Genomic DNA, 16,981 nt, shown 5'->3' on the forward strand with positions numbered 1-16,981 from the left:
TACTTTTGCCGATTAAATTCAACGTTTTATTACAATAATAATGTAATACAATTAGGGGGTAAAGTGGAAGTTGTGCTTGCAAACTCCCTAAGAAGTGCTCTGATAACATTCTTTGAATGAAAATGACGCCACGCTTTGGTAAGAATACGCCGCCCTGCTGCCGAGTGCAGATATGTATTTCTGCCCCCCTCCCCCCTCCCCCAGGCCATAGTCAACAACACAAGCTGCACACACTGCACAGAGAAGCAAAATGGCCGATAGTAAACTAACCGATCACACAGCGCTTTACAGCTATCAAGAGGTTATGCATGTTTTGTTTACAGCTTGAAAACTACATTCACACGACAGGATATTTACGTTTCCTCCGTTTTCTATTATTAACATTTCGCTTTTTGGTACTGTCATTTATTAATCTATCAGCCTTGACAGCCTCGAAGAACTAGCTTGCTGAGCTCAGCTAGCCAGCTTGTGTTAGATCTGCAAGAATTTTGCACAGAAGCACTTTATGTCGTTTGTGATTCCTGAGGTGAGTATTGAATTGTTGTTTCGCATAATAAAACGCTTAGCGCAGTGTTGTTTATTTTAATGATATTTGGTGTATGTATCTTTTTGTTTTTGGCTTGTGAATACGCTACGAACGATGGCAGATTAGCTTGCTGGCTAACCACAGCAAACGTCACTGAAGTTTTATCGTCGGTTTGGCCTTGTCAGTCACAGAGTAGTACTAGCTGTAGCGACTAGCAAGTAATAGTTGCATAGCTAGATGGGTAGTCTAACGTTACGAGTTATATACCTAGATACTGGACTAGAGCTAACTAACTTTCATCAGTGATGTCGGCTGCATGAATATACATTTCCTAAACTCTTCCCCAAGGGTGAAGTTCGTGACTAATGATGATAGTCGGCGTTGAGCATTAGGGTACATGGCACGCTATATTGTACTGAACGTTATGTTCCCCAGTCCTTCACCTTTGTGGAGGGCTTGCGCGAGACAAATCTGTCGCGAGCTGGGGGAACCTTTCAAGGGTCGTCAGGTTGGCTGTTTTAGGGCTCGAGGCTAGAATTCGGCCTTGTGCGAATATTGTCCTGTATTCTTGCAGTGCGTGTTTGAAGTTATTGCTATTTTATTCATGTATTTGGCTGTGTGGAAACCCAATTAATACTGAAGTGAACGGGATAGCTACATAACAGGTCTTGCTAGATCAGCAATTTTAGCACGGTTTGACTGGCCAATAGTTTAGTTTCACACACACTGACTGTAGGATTAACACTAGTTTGGAAGCTAGCTAGTTCTGTACAGCCCGCTAATTTGAGCGGCTTAGCTCTACTGCTGTACTTAAATTGTATTTAAGTTAGAGCTTACTTGTTAGTTTACAAGCCCTTGTCAGACCCAAATTGGTGACCCACCTTCCTGAGCGCAAGATAGCCGTGTATTTGTATTGTTTTATTTCCATACCTAAAACAAACGTCACACCATGTCTAGTTTTCAGCTTACTTGCGTTTTCTCTTTGCACACGCACTTACGATCGCGTCGACACGGAGCGGTAGATAAGTGTTTGGTAGGCGCTCTGCAAATTGAAGTCAAACAGACCACCAACCAAATGTCAACAGTCACCATGACACTTATATCCAGCCTGCCTGACATGTAACTTTCTAGTCACTGTGTCAGCCAATTGAATATTTCCTGTGCGTCAACGACAGTTTCTCTTTTATCTGCCTGTCCAGTGTAGTTACATTAACTTACATTAAGGTTATTGTTGGTGCGGAATTGTAGGCTGCTGGTGGTTTGAGTTGTAATCTTTGCTTGCCAATAAATTATGTAGAGAGTAGGGTGGCTATTGGGTACTACAGACTGTTGCCAAGGTTTAGTCTGGTTAACATTACAGTTCTGACAACACATTAACTAATTGTAATTGTGTAGGACTTCATTTTCAACAACTGTCACAATTAGTGTCTGATTGTTGTCGTCTAATTCAAGCAATTGGTAAAGCTAATGTATATGTGATGATGCCAGATACCAATTCACTGAATTCTTTCCAGATAGGAGAATCAGGAAAACGAACAGCAGTTCATGGAAGACAAGAAAAAGAAGAAAGAGGATAAAAGGAAAAGGGAAGCCTCCCAGAAGGTATAGTATATCAGGGCTTATCTCTGTAAATGACATAACCCAAGGAGTGCTCTGACACACTCCTCAATATGAAATCGTGTCTGTATGCATGTTCTGTAGCTGAAGGTCACAGATACAGTGCTCCTGTATTGTTGTATTAAAGCTACTGGTGATATGGGTGATTTACTTGGCACAGTTTGCCGATTGCATATGATGTCCTGACAGTCTTCTCTCATTTCAGGTGACTGAACAGAAAATCAAAGGTAAGTAACTGTAGGGCCTATGCCTTTTTTTCCGCTGTAGTTAATAGATTCTCCTGGTTCTAGGCCTGACATTATCTGACACCCCCCCCTTACTTAAAACAGTTCTAACGCAAGTTTGACAGGATGATATTTTTGCCTTGGTTGTATTGCCTCTTTGCCCCAGAGTTTCTTAATTTAAAACAGTTAACCTACCTCTTTAGTTTACATAGTATGTATAGTATGTATTCCTATGTCGAGCTTTGCTTATAATGTCTTGTCATTTGTCTCCATTTACCTTCACCACCTAGTGCCAGAATCAACCAAGCCCCTCCCCACCCAGTCACTAGCCACCCCTGGCTCGGTGTCCCCCAGCCCTGGCCCCGCTCCCCCATCGTCCCCCTGCCCTGCAGCCAGGGTCGCAGTTCCTCCGGGCGGGAACAATGCAAAGCGGGCGTCTGTGGCCAACGGACAGCCCGCCTCCGGAAGTCAGCAGCCCTCCCAGCAGCAGCAGCAGCAGCAGCGCTACATGCCCAGAGAGGTCCCCCCGCGATTCCGCTGCCAGCAGGACCACAAAGTGCTACTGAAGAGGGGCCAGCCACCACTGTCCTGTATGCTGCTGGGGGGAGGCAGTGGTCGGGGAGCCACCACACCCCCTCTCTCGCAGGGAGAAGCCCCCAATGCAACCACAGCTGGAGCCACAGGTGGGACAAAGCAGAGATTCATTCATTCATTCATTCATTTTATTTATCTAACCGGGATAGTCCACTCAGTAACAAGTGTCACTGTGCAACATACAAGTTACATATACATACTTGAAATCATACATTCAGTTATATACAAATGCTGTCGTCAAGATGCCAATAAACTGTTTGCTCTTTCCACACAGATCCCAATGTGGGTTCATCTTCTCCTCCGCCCGCTCACTCCTCATCCTCATCTTCAGTCGCTGCTTCTTCTTCTACTTCAACTTATGCAAATTCCACATGGGGGGTGGGCTCTGGCAGCCAGCCCCCCTCTCAGGGCTGGGAGAAGGTGATAGTGGACGGGACTGACCTGGAGGAGTGGCCTAGCATTGTGGGCGGGGGCAGAGGCGGTACGGAGGGAGCTGTAGAGCTGGACGGCCCCAACAACAACAACAACAGCAGTGCCTCGTGGAGTGACAGATGTGTCCAGCAGCAGCTGCCACCAAGGGCAGGAGGAGGAGGTGGAGGTGGATCTGGAACAGGGGCGGGGAGCTCACAGAGCCCCTCCCCACCTCGCTCCTCACCTTCTTCTTCCTCCTCACTCAATGAATGTGTGCAGTCTGGTGTCGTGTGGGGCTCCTCCACTCAGGCTGGAAGCGGGGGGTCAGCGGTCGTAACAGCGGAGGGGCCAGCAGCAGCGCTCTACAATTCCAAAGTCTCCCCTCTTCCTGGGTCTCAGGAGAGCCCTCTTGGTGTCAACAACAACAGTGGGGTCCCTGGTGCCAACTTCAACCCTAATGCCAACCCCTCCGCCTGGCCTGCCCTGGTGCAGGATGGGGTGACGGGGGCTGGTGCAGCTACCACTGAGGGTGTGCCGCCCTCTTCATCAGCATCATCAACATCATCCACCATCACAACATCCTCCTTCTCTGCCAGTACCACTCTCACTCATCCGCTCTCCTCTGTGAGTCAAGCTAGCCATCAGCACCAACTCCATGAAATGCCTGCCAGGGATGGGGAACAGCAGCAGCACCTCCGTGGGGACTGGGGAGGCGTGGGGCCAGAGCTCGGAGGGGGACCAGGACCAAATACAGGGGGTGGAGATGTCATGGACTGTGGGGTTGTGGGAGGGAGCGGGAATCTCTCTGCCTCTCCGTCCTCCTCCACAACCTCTTCCTCTTCATCATGGAGAGCCTTGCCTCCCCCCTCCTCTAACCTCAACACAGGTGCCTCTAAGACTGATGGTTGGGGAGGAGGAGGAGGAGGAGGAGGATTGGATGCAGCTCAGGGGCAGGAGGGGAATGTGTGGGGGGGCTTCGGCAGCCATGGTGAGAAAGCAGGGTCGGTGGGAGAGAAAGCATGGGGCACGGGAAATGAGGGTAGCTCAAATACCCCAGTGGTATCTCAGGGAGCTTGGGAAGGGGCCGCAGAAGGGGAGTGGGGCGGCAGTACGCAGGGGTCAGGGGGGTCTGGGGGTATTGGGGGTTCCGGGGGCAACCCAGCACTAGGAAGTAGCGGTGGAGGTGGGAGCAGCAGCAACAGCAGCAGCAGTGGACGTAGCGGCGGTGGTGGGGGTGGGGGCGTATCCCAGGACTCTGCCTCTCCAACGTTTGCGACTACACCAAGAGCTTGGGACAATCAGAAAGGAGTTGAGGCTGGGGATGGAGGAGGAGGAGGAGGAGGGGGGGAATGGGGAGGCCAGGGCGGCGGAGGAGGAGGAGGTGGAGGTGGTGGTGGTGGTGGTAGTGGTGGTCCCTCGTCCTCCAGCGGAGGAGGCTCCCGGGGTGGGAGCAGCGGTGCCGGTGGGGCTCACAATCAGAACCAGGAGAGAGACTCCCGCTATCACCGCTCCAGCAACCCTCCCCCCGACCCCGAAGTGGCCTTACAGAGCATGCTCAGTCGGTCGGACCTGGATCCCAGGGTGCTGTGCAACACCGGATGGGGGCAGACCCAGATACGTCAGAATGTGGCCTGGGACCTGGAAACAGCCAGAGGAGGAGTGGGTCGAGGTGACGGAGGAAGTTCTTCCTCCTCTTCTTCTGCTTTTTCATCTTCAACCATGAACACTACTGGTCGTGCTCCTGCTTACCCCACTAACACCGGTTCAATGACTACTGATCAATCTGCCGGGGCTCACACGCCTGCTATGAACACAGGGCCAGGCCCGTCACCTTCAAGGGACGGCTGGGATGGAGGGAGTGCTTCCCAGCCAACCCGTGGTTGGCACCGCCAGGCGGTGGACATGAGGAACCCTTCTGCCTCCGGGGCGCCAGGGGAAGATCTCGAAGGCAACCAGGGAAAGACATCTGGAGGCTGGGGGGATCCGGGTCCATCAGAGGGCCAAGGCAAAGGGTGGGGGGGTGTGGAGCAGGAGTGGAGAGAGCGCAAAGGGGGTGGAGGAGGGAACTGGCGAGACAGCGGAGAACAGGGTGGCGGAGGAGGAGGTGGCTGGGGAGGTGGTCAGGAAGAGAAAGGTACAGGTTGGAAAGAGATGGGTAGGGGTGAGGGAGGAGGTAGGGGTGAGGGAGGGGGGTGGGGACAACGTGGTGGGGGAGGAGACTGGGGCCAGAGAGAATCTAAGCCAGCCGGGGGTGGAGGGTGGGGTGAAGGTAGGGGTAGAGGTGGGGGGAACTCTGATGAGGGGTCATGGGGTAACATGGATGACGGAGGCCCACAGAGAGGTTGGGGCAATGGAGGAGGAAGGGGAGGAAGTAGTAGTGACATGGGTGGCAAACCCCACCAAGACTGGGGCGCCAAGCCGCACTCAGCACAGATACCAAACAGCCAAGCGGCACCCCTGAAAGCCCCAAATCAGCAGCAGCAGCAGCAGCAGCAGCAGCAGCAGCACCAATCACAGACTCAACAACAGCCCCCGGCACCAGGGGTCAGATCAGGAGGTCCTCCCTCCCAGACTCAGAACCAAAGCTCGGGCTGGACAGCTGGCCCCATCCCCCAGGTCCCTGGTGAGGCCCTGGAGCCCAGCGGCTGGGAGGAGCCCTCTCCTCAGTCCATCAGCCGTAAGATGGAGATTGACGACGGCACTTCTGCTTGGGGTGACCCTGACCGCTACAACAGCAAGAATGTGAACCTGTGGGACAAGAACAGCACTCCCCCTGGTCAGCCGCCGCCACTGCAGGGTCAAGCTCAGCAGGGTCAAGCTCAGCAGGGTCAAGCTCAGCAGGGTCAAGCTCAGCAGGGTCCACCACCACCGCTACAGCAGCAGCCACCAAGGAGACAGCCTGGGATACCAGGGAACAGGGACACCAACTCTGGCAATGCACCTGGAATGGGTGAGTGATGCAAAATCATACTGATTCAAGGGTTCTCCCTGGGATGTTTTAACAAGGTGGCGCTCGATTCCATTACAAGAACCGACTTGTTTATTCATGTCAAAATGTGTTAAATATACAGCTAAAACCCTGAATTAACTGAGCAACATAGTAACAGCTTCATTTTTAACAGTGATGTCATTGGAGATCAAAGATTGTTACTCAAAAATGTTATTAAAAAGAGTAAATGTCTTTGTAAATTGCTCTGAAATGTTTACATAGTGGCAGAGCCAAGTCGACACGGTGGCGCAGCGTCCGTCTTACATTCTTTGAGGAGAACCCTGGATTCCTTTGCAACGTTGTTTGCGAGCTATCACAGATGTGGAAAAGGGAGATTTGCCTCTCTTAAACTTCCTATAAGTTCTGCTCAGATTCTCAACCGTGTATTACCCTTTTCCCCCTGGTTTGAAGCATTGCCTTCAGTGACTCCGTGGGTCAGGTGTAAATACCTAACGATGTATTCTTTGTCAAGGCTGGGGAGGAGGAGGAGGTGGAGGAAACCATGCTGGACAATCTGTGGACAATGGCTCTGGTTCCTGGGGGCAGACGACTTCCGATGCACCAACGACCTGGGGCGACCCAGACGACTCCAGCAAAACCTCTGGCTGGGGAAACCCCTCACCCAACCCGGTCAAATCTGGTAAGACATTTCAATGAACTTAAGTTTTTATTGTGGTGCAAATTATTATGGTTTTAGTAGCTGAGTGTTGCCTCTGGGGTCTGTTTCGGATGGTGCTAATTTACAGAAGAATTGGATTGCGTAGAGCAGGCAGGCACTGTATGATTCTGCCATCTAGAATTTAGAATCATGGCAGCTGTTTATATGCCATTGGAATGTTCAATCTCCAACATTCTTTCACCTTGTTGAAGAGACTCTTGACCAAATTAAATGACAGCTCTTAAAATGACACACTTTGTATGGTTGTCCCATAGGCTCAAAGTCAGGTCAAGAGGGCTGGGGAGGCAAGGGGGAGAGCTCGATGGCTGCATCCCGTCACTCCAGCTGGGAGGAGGAGGAAGATGGGGGAGGAGTGTGGAACAACACAGGCTCCCAGGGCGGCAGCAACTCCTACAACTCAGGAGGCTGGGGGCAAGGCCCTGGGGGCAAGAGGGGCAACATGAAGGGTGGAGGTGGAGACTGGATGAACCCCATGTCGAGACAGTTCTCAAATATGGGCCTCATGGTAAGTTGTTTCTATTAAAGTAACAACATATTGTCAGTCTGACTAGTTTCCATGAAGCAGAACATGGCGACTACAATGAAACATGTTTGATCTCCTTACAGGGTGATGACCCCAGTGTTGACAAAAAGCTTGAAGGAGACAAGAGAGGGATGAATGACTACAATGGAGAGATGCGGCGAGGAAGAGGCGGAGGAGGTTACCGTATGTCTAGTTCCAAAGAGATGGGGCCTGGAGACCTTGGGCCTTACGGTGACAAGGTATAAAGAGGCGGTGATTGTTGCTCATTCACAATACAGCCCCTGGGCACTTGTGACAATCTGAGAAGATTGAATAGGTGTACAGCAAGGGATGTGGTGAAAATTCTACCTAGCCTGGCTTATGAAAGGCCAACCATAATGTTTACACCTATCCTACCCTCTCTGATCTACACTAGTGTCTTGGGTTAAGGGGCTAGCAGTTCGTTTAGGATTGGGCACATGTGTGTCCTTCTTACACCTATCCTTAGTGTCCTTGAAGCTGTGCCAATTAGTGCTTATAGATTTGCCCAGCTAGTTGGTGCTTATTCATTACACTAATGTGAGCTGACAATAGCTAGAGAACTAGCATCAACCATCTTTCTAGATCCTAATCTTCAATCAGAGAGGTCTCTGTTACCTCTCTTTTTTCTGTCCATTAAACTCTACTTTTCCTGACAATTTGTGTGTTTCTTGTTCAGATGAGCGGTCATGGTGTATATGGTGGCAGCAGTGGGATCCCTCAGTCTCGGGGGATGCACCAGCCTGGGATGCATCCCATGAACCCCTCCTCCCAGGGCTTACGTGCACAAGTGCCTCATCAGTACCTGTCTGCCCAGGTGTGTTATTTTACCTTGGGGGTTGTTGCTGAACCTCATCAATATGTACGTGTTGTTTATTTTGATAGTACGGTCAGGAGTTTGGTTATTTTACTCCCATTTCACAGTGGCTGTGATGGTTGTGATTTACAAACACAAAAGCATTTTGTGACATTGGCATGATTTTTTCTTTATCCAATTCTAAATTCCACACCCAAGTATGTGTTCCGTCTCCACAGTACTGAAGGTTGATGCTTGGTACCCTACCTCCATAGTGCAATTCAATCATCATTCAAGCTCATTCAAGTGTAATTTGTGTATTTCCTTTATCTGGTGTTGCAGGTGCCAGGCTCTATGATGAAGCAGATGCCCTCTCCTGGCAGCAGTGTTGGTGGAGTGGTGGGAGGAGTAGGAGGTGTTGGGGGCATTGGAGGAGTGGGGGGCGTAGGGGGTGTTGGAGGAGGGGCGTTCCCTCCTCAGCTCTCACCGCAGCAGCTTGCCATGCTTAGTAACATTTACCCCCACGTGACGCAGTTTCACCTGGTGAGTACACCAACATCACTTACAGCTTTAAATTGGTTATATAAGTAGAGAGATACATTGATATGTATCATGGATACATTGAATTAACAGTTATGTCTGATGCATTGCATGCACCATAACACTTAAGATTGTGCTAATTTCCAATGTTGGTCCCTAGTTCACTGTGTACCGGCAGTACCTAATCCATCCATCAGTACCAAAATCCCCCAGTAAATTCCCACTGCGTTCAACAAAATATACATGGATATCCATCTATTTATGGCTATTGTAGAACAGCTTCTGCATACCGGTTCCCTCAGAGGAATAAAATAATACAACCAAGTGGTTTGTTCTATGCTAACCTACATCTGTCTCCCTCCACCCTCCAAGGCTTGTCAGCTCCTTCTGCAACAGCAGCAGCAGCAGCAGCAACTCCTACAGAACCAGAGGAAGTTCCCCCAGCCCCAGCCTCTACGCCAGCAGCCTGACCCACAGCAGGTACTGTCACATAATCCTGACCTTATCATCGCCATGAAGCTTGGTTGTAGGTTTGATTCACCCACAGGCTGAATACGTGTTATTAGACTGTGAATCACCTTTGGTGAAATGACCTTATTATGTTTGCGAGAGATTTCCAGCATGTTGTTAACCACAACGCTTTCTTTTGAGTTGTACAGTGTTTTGAATCCTCATCTCTGTTCTGTCTCCTCTCTCTAGCTGGCCAGGATCATGGCTATTCTGCAGAGGCAGCAGCAACAAGGAGGGGTGGGTGGAAGCTCCAAATTGTCCCCGTCTCACCTTGGAGGGGGTACATCCAAACAACCCATGGCAGACCCCCTGCCGCACCCTGGTATGGGCGTGCCCTTGTCAGACCTTCATGCCAAAACACAGGGGATGTACTCGGGTGAGTCCAATGGTTAAGGGCCCACAGGGGTTTATTCAAGTGGATGAAACCATACAAGTAGAATCCACAGCTGCTGGTCCTCTGGCCAGAGAGTTTTGACTTGCATCAGAATGTTTCGTTCTATGAGTTTTAATTCTATTGGTAAAACGTTCAGATGTTGCATGTAGAAATGTAATCTATTGAGCTGACATTATTCCCTATTCTACATGACAGGTAACCATATCTGTCCTACCCAACACATTGTCATCTCATCATCTCAGCTGGGGTTGGGGGCAGTTTGAACATGAATTTACTAAATTAAAGAAGTCGATGGGGGGGGGGGGGGGGGGGTTCAATTCACATCTTGCATTGAGTGAATTTGAAATCAAATTGACCCCAACCCTTATCTGAATGTTCTGGGAGGTGCAGTACAGTGCCTCCCTGAACAAGCCCTTCTAGCTCCCTAGCCTAGCGCATTATAAAGGCTTACGTTGGCCAATCTGTTTGTTTACCTTCTACCACTCAGTAGCAGGTCGAAGCTGAGCCTTCTGTAAATCATATCATTTTTTTTTCTTTTTTAAAAAAAATGTTTTTAGGGCATTTCTGCTTTATTGCGATAGAGACAGTAGAGATTGACAGGAAGGATGGGAGAGAGAGAGAGGAGGGATGACATGCATGATAGGTCGGGGGTCGGAATCGAACCGGGAACCTTGCGATTATGTGGTAAGCGCATTAGTGTGATACGCCACTAAGCGCCCCCTGTGAATCATATCTGACTAATTTGTGAAAACAGCGGCTTGTATGTCACTGTTGCCGCGACAACAGTCTTTCATTTTAATCATCCAGTCCCTCATTCGCTGGTGTTTTGATTTCAGAAGGATTACACAGGCGCAGGGGTTTAAAAACATAACCTCCATCTTGGCTCAAAAATGGGATTGAATTAACGTCATAGTTTGCAATCTGACCATGGTTTCTCTCTCTCTCTCTCTCAGGGCTTGCCCCCGGGGGGAACCTGTCAGGGCTGGAGCTGGGCTCCATGATGGGGGGCATGGGGGGCATGAAGGACGGAGGGGGGCAGCAGTCCCGCTTCAAATGGATGATGGAGGGACACTCTCCGACCCCCTCTCCCCCAGACACAGCCCATCACAAGAATGGTAACAGAATGCTTCAGTGGCTTCTAATGTGAACATTTCAGGGAGATCCACTGGGCTGGTGTTATTGTTTTATACAACGATTAGCACTGAGTAAAACCATATAATGGATAGTTATCGACCTCATCATTTCTGTCGAACTCCACTCAGAGCCTGTCTTGAAAATGAGCATTTATCTCAATGAGACTAATCTGGATACATGTTTTAATAAAATGTCAATGTAACTAAATCATGTTTTGTAACTCTCTTGTTTTTGTCTGTGTTCTCCCCCAGGCCCTTTGCCCAACCCTATAAAAACGAGAGGAGGCTCTCCTTACTCCCAATACGAGCTGATGGGAGGGGATGGGATGGGGATGCCCCCTCAGGGCCCCTCTGACAACTGGCACCGCACCCCCGGGAGCAAGATGGCCACCAAGACTGGGACGTCCAGCTGGCCCCCAGGTAATTCACTCTCAGTGCCCCAGATAACCTGACCATACCCAATGCATAGGGCCAGGAGTTTTTCTTAAACATGTGACCTGACGATGCCTGTAGTTTTCCCCGAAGTCAAGTGACGTGGTTAGGAAAACCTCTGGACCCTACGATTGCACAATACCATGGAAAACATAGTAGCACCAAAAAGTTTCAATCTTTCCAAACTCATTGGTTGTCTTTGTCATGGTTACAGAGTTCCAGCCCGGAGTGCCCTGGAAGGGGATCCCGAGCGCTGACCCTGAATCTGATCCCTACATGACCCCTGGCAGTGTGCTGGGCTCCCCTGGACCCCCCAGCCTCAGCGACTCTGATCACCAGTTACTGCGAGACAATACAGGTGTGGATCACTGCTACGCTATGGGTTTATAAATTAGTATGCTTAGTAACTTTTGTGAATCCCTTCTCAGTGCGAAGTGCTAGATATCAATACACTGAGAGCTGCCTGGCTAAGAATGTGTTTGATAGCTTACCATAATTGTGCCATATTGCAGTATTTATTGACAATATCTCTCTGTTTTTGTCGGTTGCAGGGCCAAACCCCTCCCTCAACACCTCGCTGCCTTCACCAGGTGCCTGGCCCTACAGTGCCTCAGACAGCCCCCTCGGCAATGCACACAGCACAGGTACACACACACACACACACACACACACAGAGAGCACATGTGGTCGGTCTCGCTATCTCTGTGAACAGTTGTATGGTCTATTGTTAGACTGAATGAGCTGATCTTGAACTTGTAATTACTTACATACTGTAGTTTGCAGTATAGATAGATAGATAGATAGTTATAGATCTATAGTCAGTGCACTTAGTATCTCCGTAGTTAGAAAGTGCAGTATTATATCTGAATATGAGCTGTTTTTCTTGGGTCGTATTTTAAGCTGTTCTTTACATCGTCTCCTCAGCAAAGTACTCGGAGTACAAGCCCAGCTGGCCCCCTGAGCCCATCGGACACAACAAGCTGTGGAAGACCAATCGCAACAGCTCCCAGCTGCCACGCCCCCCTCCTGGCCTCACCAGTCAAAAACAGGCCTCGCCCTCCCCATGGGGCAGCGGTGGCCCGCGGTTGGCCAGGGGCTGGGGAGGGGGCGGCGGTAATCAGGATTCTAGATTTGGGCCAGGTACTGTTTATTTTTCTCCAGATGGAACAAAACCATGTGAAGTTAACCATTTCCTACCCATCTCACTTAATACCAAGCTGTTTTATAATATCCGTGTGTACACACACTCACTGGCTTGGCAATGTTGTATGATAGAGGGCTCATGCAGGTGTGTGAAGTTACGACACCTACAGATATGTAGTACAGGTGTATGTAAAACGTATATGATTCTGTCATGAATCCCCAATGTTTTGCCTCACACACCCCTTAGGTAGGATATAGATGTCGTCTCTCTTGACTGCCTGTGTTTCTTCTCTTGACTGCCTGTGTTTCTTCTCTTGACTGCCTGTGTTTCTTCTCTTGACTGCCTGTGTTTCTTCTCTTGACTGCCTGTGTTTCTTCTCTTGACTGCCTGTGTTTCTGACTGTCCTCTGTTCTCTCCTCTGTAGGCTCAGCGTGGAGCGACGGTGGGGCCTCCAGAGGCAGCTGCTGGCTGCTGCTCAGCAACCTGACCCCTCAGGTACAGAATATGAGAGAAGAGAGGGAGGGAGTGGGTGGAGGGAGAGAGAGAGAAAGGGGGGAAAAAAGGAGAGATGGAGAGAATGGAAAATATTAGCATTGTCACCTATGAGCTTTGGATAAAGAGAGAGAGAAATTGAACAAAAGGATGAGTAGGAGAAGAAGGGCAGCAGGGAAGTAAGGTGTGTGTGTGTGAGTGGGGAGGAGGGCAATTCAGAATTTTATGGTTTTCCGACCCATCATCCAAGCAGCATTGATCACCGGTGTACAACAAAATGGCCTTCGGAGTGCACAAGTGTGCGGGCGTGGGTATGAATTTGAAGGCATTAGCTGGTCGTTCTCATTCATCAGCAGTCTCCTTCAGTGTATCTTATGCAAATGTGACGGTATAATGCGTGACCCAGGCATAATTGGATTGTGGAGTCGGATGATCCATTTAATCAATTAAGGACTGCATGAATGACTCTGGCATGGAAGGGCTGCTCTGGGAAAAACAGGATGGAAAATGTTTAATTATACAGCCAGCTCCTTTTATAGTCTTACACTTGCCCCCCCCCCCCCTCCACTGCCCGCCCGCCCACACACACACACACACACACACACACACACACTTAAACCTTTCACTTTCCCCACATATTGATTGCTTGTTGTCACTGGACAATTTGTACACACACACACCCCTACCTACATTAACCTTTCCTTTCTCCTACAGATCGATGGCTCCACACTGCGGACTATCTGCATGCAGCATGGCCCCCTGCTGACCTTTCACCTCGGCCTGACCCAGGGCAGCGCTCTGATTCGCTACAGCACACGGCAGGAAGCAGCCAAGGCCCAGGGTGCACTGCACATGTAGGTTACCCCTCCACGTACGCACGCACACACACACAGATGCACACAGAGCTTCTAGGTGGCATGCGTAACGCCTGTGATATAAACTTCACAAATGTGCCCATGTTAGTGTTACACCTGAATTATTCATTTTTTTCATGCCCAATGATATAAAATTGTGGTAGCTTATTGCTTGATTTCATTTAGTTGCTACAGTGATTTCAGTTGTTCAGCAGTTTTCTTACATTAAGCTTGTAATATACTGTAATGGAAAACCATTATGAACAAAGAGGCCTTTCAAAAAGATCCACGTGTATTGTCAGTTAATCTGATCTTAAAGAAAAGCCAATCTTTATTTTCTTCAATAAAATAGACTACTGGACCTCCTCTCTTGTTTATCTCTAGGTGTGTTCTGGGCAATACCACAATCCTGGCGGAGTTTGTGAGCGAGGAAGAAGTCGCTCGCTATTTTGCACATTCCCAGGCTGGAGGGGCGGAGGGGGCCAGCACAGGGGGGGCAGGGACGACCCAGGGGCCGCAAGGAACAGGCACGGTGGTGGCCAGCAGTGGAGGCAGCTCCCCTGGGAGTGAACGCGGAGGAGGCGCTGGAATAACTACGGGTGGAAATGGAAATGGTGGAGGAGGAGGGGTCTTGGGTAGCGTGGGGCCTTCTAGCTCTGGCTGGCAAAGCTTGGATGGTACAGGCAACTCTCCGGACGCCTCTTCAGCCCAAGGACCGGGGCTTGGTATATTCGCCCAGTGGAGCACCAATGGGGCTGGGGAGGGGGGAGGAGGGGGAGGAGTGGAGTCCGGGAGGTCGGGGCTCTGGGGAGGGGTGACTCCGGGCTATCCCAGCAGCAGCCTGTGGGGCGCGCCCCAAATGGAGGACAGGCACCAAATGGGCAGCCCAGCCGCCCTGTTGCCTGGCGACCTGCTGGGGGGAGGGGCTGACTCCATCTGACACACGCCCATATAAGTATATATTTAGACACACTGACACAACATACACTGGGAAACACACACTCTCATAAATGTATCTACGTAAACATGCATACATACATTAATTCGTGTACACACACACACACACACGCATACATATACAAACACACATATAAGCAGAAATGTGAGACATGCTTACACACATTCTCATGGCCAGACTTAAGCTAATATATAAACAAATGCAGGGACTGTTAGATGTGTATAAGGCCTTTTTCCACAGATGAAGATTTCAACTGCTAGACTTGAACCTGAAAAAAAAAAAAATGAAAGTCCTTCGGTCTGAGAGACTTGACAGGAGTGCATTGTGCTTAGTAGGGGACTTTACAGATTTACATACACATGCACACACCAAATACAGACACGCCTTCAGACAGACAGGCACTGTAACAGCATTACCTGCATCGTATAGGAGACCTACATGATGTGGGACAACCTGCAGTTTCCATTCATGTCCCCCTTAACGGAGACTGAATCAAAACACATGCAAACACTGCTCTGATTGACAACAGAACTGTATCTTACTGTGTATGTTAGTTGTTTTATTTTTTCCGTTTGTTTGTATGGGTGTTAAACTTTTTTTTTCTTTTTTTTGAGCAGTGGAATACTGAAAATGTCATTGTTCCTTTTCAAAATGCTGACCTCCTACTGTTGTTTTTCTCTCTCTTGCTCTCTCTTTCAATCACGTTTGTTACCGTTACTATGTGATAATTGTTGAATTCTGGCAGTACGAGGCTAAGTTGCATTTCTCCATTAGTGTGGGACACTGTGCAGAAAACGACACAGTACGTGAACGTGTGTGTGTGCGCGTGCGTTAGTGAGAATGAGACCAAGTGAATAAACCCTGCGTTAACTCGTGTGTGCAAATGTGAGGAAAATGTATGTGCGCATGTTACTGCCTGTCATGACTAGATTGTGCAAGGCTGCTTTACAGAAGGTCTAAACTAAATGTTTTGAGTGCTTTCGGTATACTGCTGACTGTGTTCAAGAAACATTGGCACTAATGCTTTGTTTGTTTTTGTTTTTTTTCTCATTTTAAGTTGAGTGTTTTTTAGCTGACTTTTTGTCTTTTTTATCGTCCGACCTGCAATAATAAAAAGAACATTTTAATGACAAAGAGCTGAAGGCATACGCATTGAGTAAAAGGACATGCCAAATCTTATCTAACTGTGTGGAGTGGGTGGGGGGTTGTTTACAAATGCAGAAAAAGAGTTACCGTACGTTTTTATGTTTTGTTGTTGTGTATTCGTTTTAAATTAAGACAGGCTTTAACACTCCTGTTCAGTGTTTCGTTTTGAGATTTTACAAAGGAAAAAAATATTTAAACAAAAAGAGAACAAGATTATTAATAAAGATGAAAGTATTGGCTTCTATTTGTGTTGTCATTATTCATTGTATTATCTGTTTGCTTTCGTAGAATTACCTTAATGCTCAGGTACGTCAACGGCCTACACACTCTCGCTCCACTTTCCACGACACATACACACACAGGCATAAGCCTGTGTCCATCTGTCACCTTTCCCACCTCTTTGAAATCTTCACCAATCCAATTTATGAGCCGCAGTTGCCAACAACCTCGTCTCACTTGCAACTAATAGGATGTACCTTCCTCAGATCACCTATATTACCAGCACATTGGTATTAATATAGATGGTGTCACATGAGATCTAGGCACAGTTAGACACGCCGGTCAGCACCATCAATGCACAGTCAGTGGAAAAAGTCCTTGTTTTGATTGGACCTTTGCTTTAACTACTGCCGCTTTGGTCTACTGTCCAGTGCCCAGAATTTAAAAACGTTTAATCTAGAACAGAGCAATCTGGGTTCTTTTTTTGCTATGCAGGATCAGATCTATCTGGCAGATTTTGAGTAGTATATGGGGAAATCTGCCAGCTCGTTCAGATCCTGGATAGCAAAAAGGTTTGGCTATTATTATGAGATACCAAGCATCAAATAGTGGAGTCCTATGATTAATTAATTAATTTAGACAATTAAACAAATACATATACAGCCAAAACATTACAGCACTGGCAATAACCTACACATGAAATGCAGGAATATATAACTTAAATAATATGACCTTGCATATAGACAAAGGCTCCCAACATCTGAATAAAAGACAACTCAACT

At 48.5% G+C, this 16,981-nt stretch overlaps 1 protein-coding gene across 2 annotated transcripts; it reads left to right on the top strand.

Annotated features, from left to right (window-relative positions):
* Positions 1 to 245: 245 nt before the first annotated feature.
* Positions 246 to 16,224, top strand: tnrc6bb.1 (trinucleotide repeat containing adaptor 6Bb.1). 2 transcript variants are annotated; one of them, XM_083676313.1, is made up of 21 exons: positions 246 to 301; positions 421 to 526; positions 2,041 to 2,128; positions 2,349 to 2,370; positions 2,658 to 3,050; positions 3,236 to 6,322; positions 6,834 to 7,001; positions 7,295 to 7,545; positions 7,647 to 7,802; positions 8,261 to 8,398; positions 8,720 to 8,920; positions 9,290 to 9,397; positions 9,617 to 9,803; positions 10,775 to 10,936; positions 11,207 to 11,374; positions 11,601 to 11,744; positions 11,938 to 12,030; positions 12,311 to 12,526; positions 12,955 to 13,025; positions 13,737 to 13,876; positions 14,261 to 16,224. In XM_083676313.1, exons 3-21 carry the CDS (start codon positions 2,072 to 2,074, stop codon positions 14,814 to 14,816), a joined length of 6,318 nt encoding a protein of 2,105 aa, XP_083532439.1. In that variant the 5' UTR covers positions 246 to 301; positions 421 to 526; positions 2,041 to 2,071; the 3' UTR covers positions 14,817 to 16,224. The 2 variants fall into 2 exon arrangements, with proteins under 2 accessions (XP_083532439.1, XP_083532438.1); XM_083676312.1 differs by having other exon boundaries at positions 255 to 526.
* The last annotated feature ends 757 nt before the right edge of the window (positions 16,225 to 16,981 follow it).

This window comes from Argentina silus (genome assembly GCF_951799395.1).
Source record: "Argentina silus genome assembly, chromosome: 9".
Classification (NCBI taxonomy): Eukaryota; Metazoa; Chordata; class Actinopteri; order Argentiniformes; family Argentinidae; genus Argentina; species Argentina silus.

Excerpts from the sequence above, each read along its gene's own strand:
- tnrc6bb.1 (XM_083676313.1), top strand. The coding sequence starts at position 2,072 with ATGGAAGACAAGAAAAAGAAGAAAGAGGATAAAAGGAAAAGGGAAGCC. Across the intron at positions 8,399-8,719 it reads ATCAGTACCTGTCTGCCCAG|GTGCCAGGCTCTATGATGAA; the intron begins GTGTGTTATTTT and ends CTGGTGTTGCAG. Across the intron at positions 11,745-11,937 it reads GTTACTGCGAGACAATACAG|GGCCAAACCCCTCCCTCAAC; the intron begins GTGTGGATCACT and ends TGTCGGTTGCAG.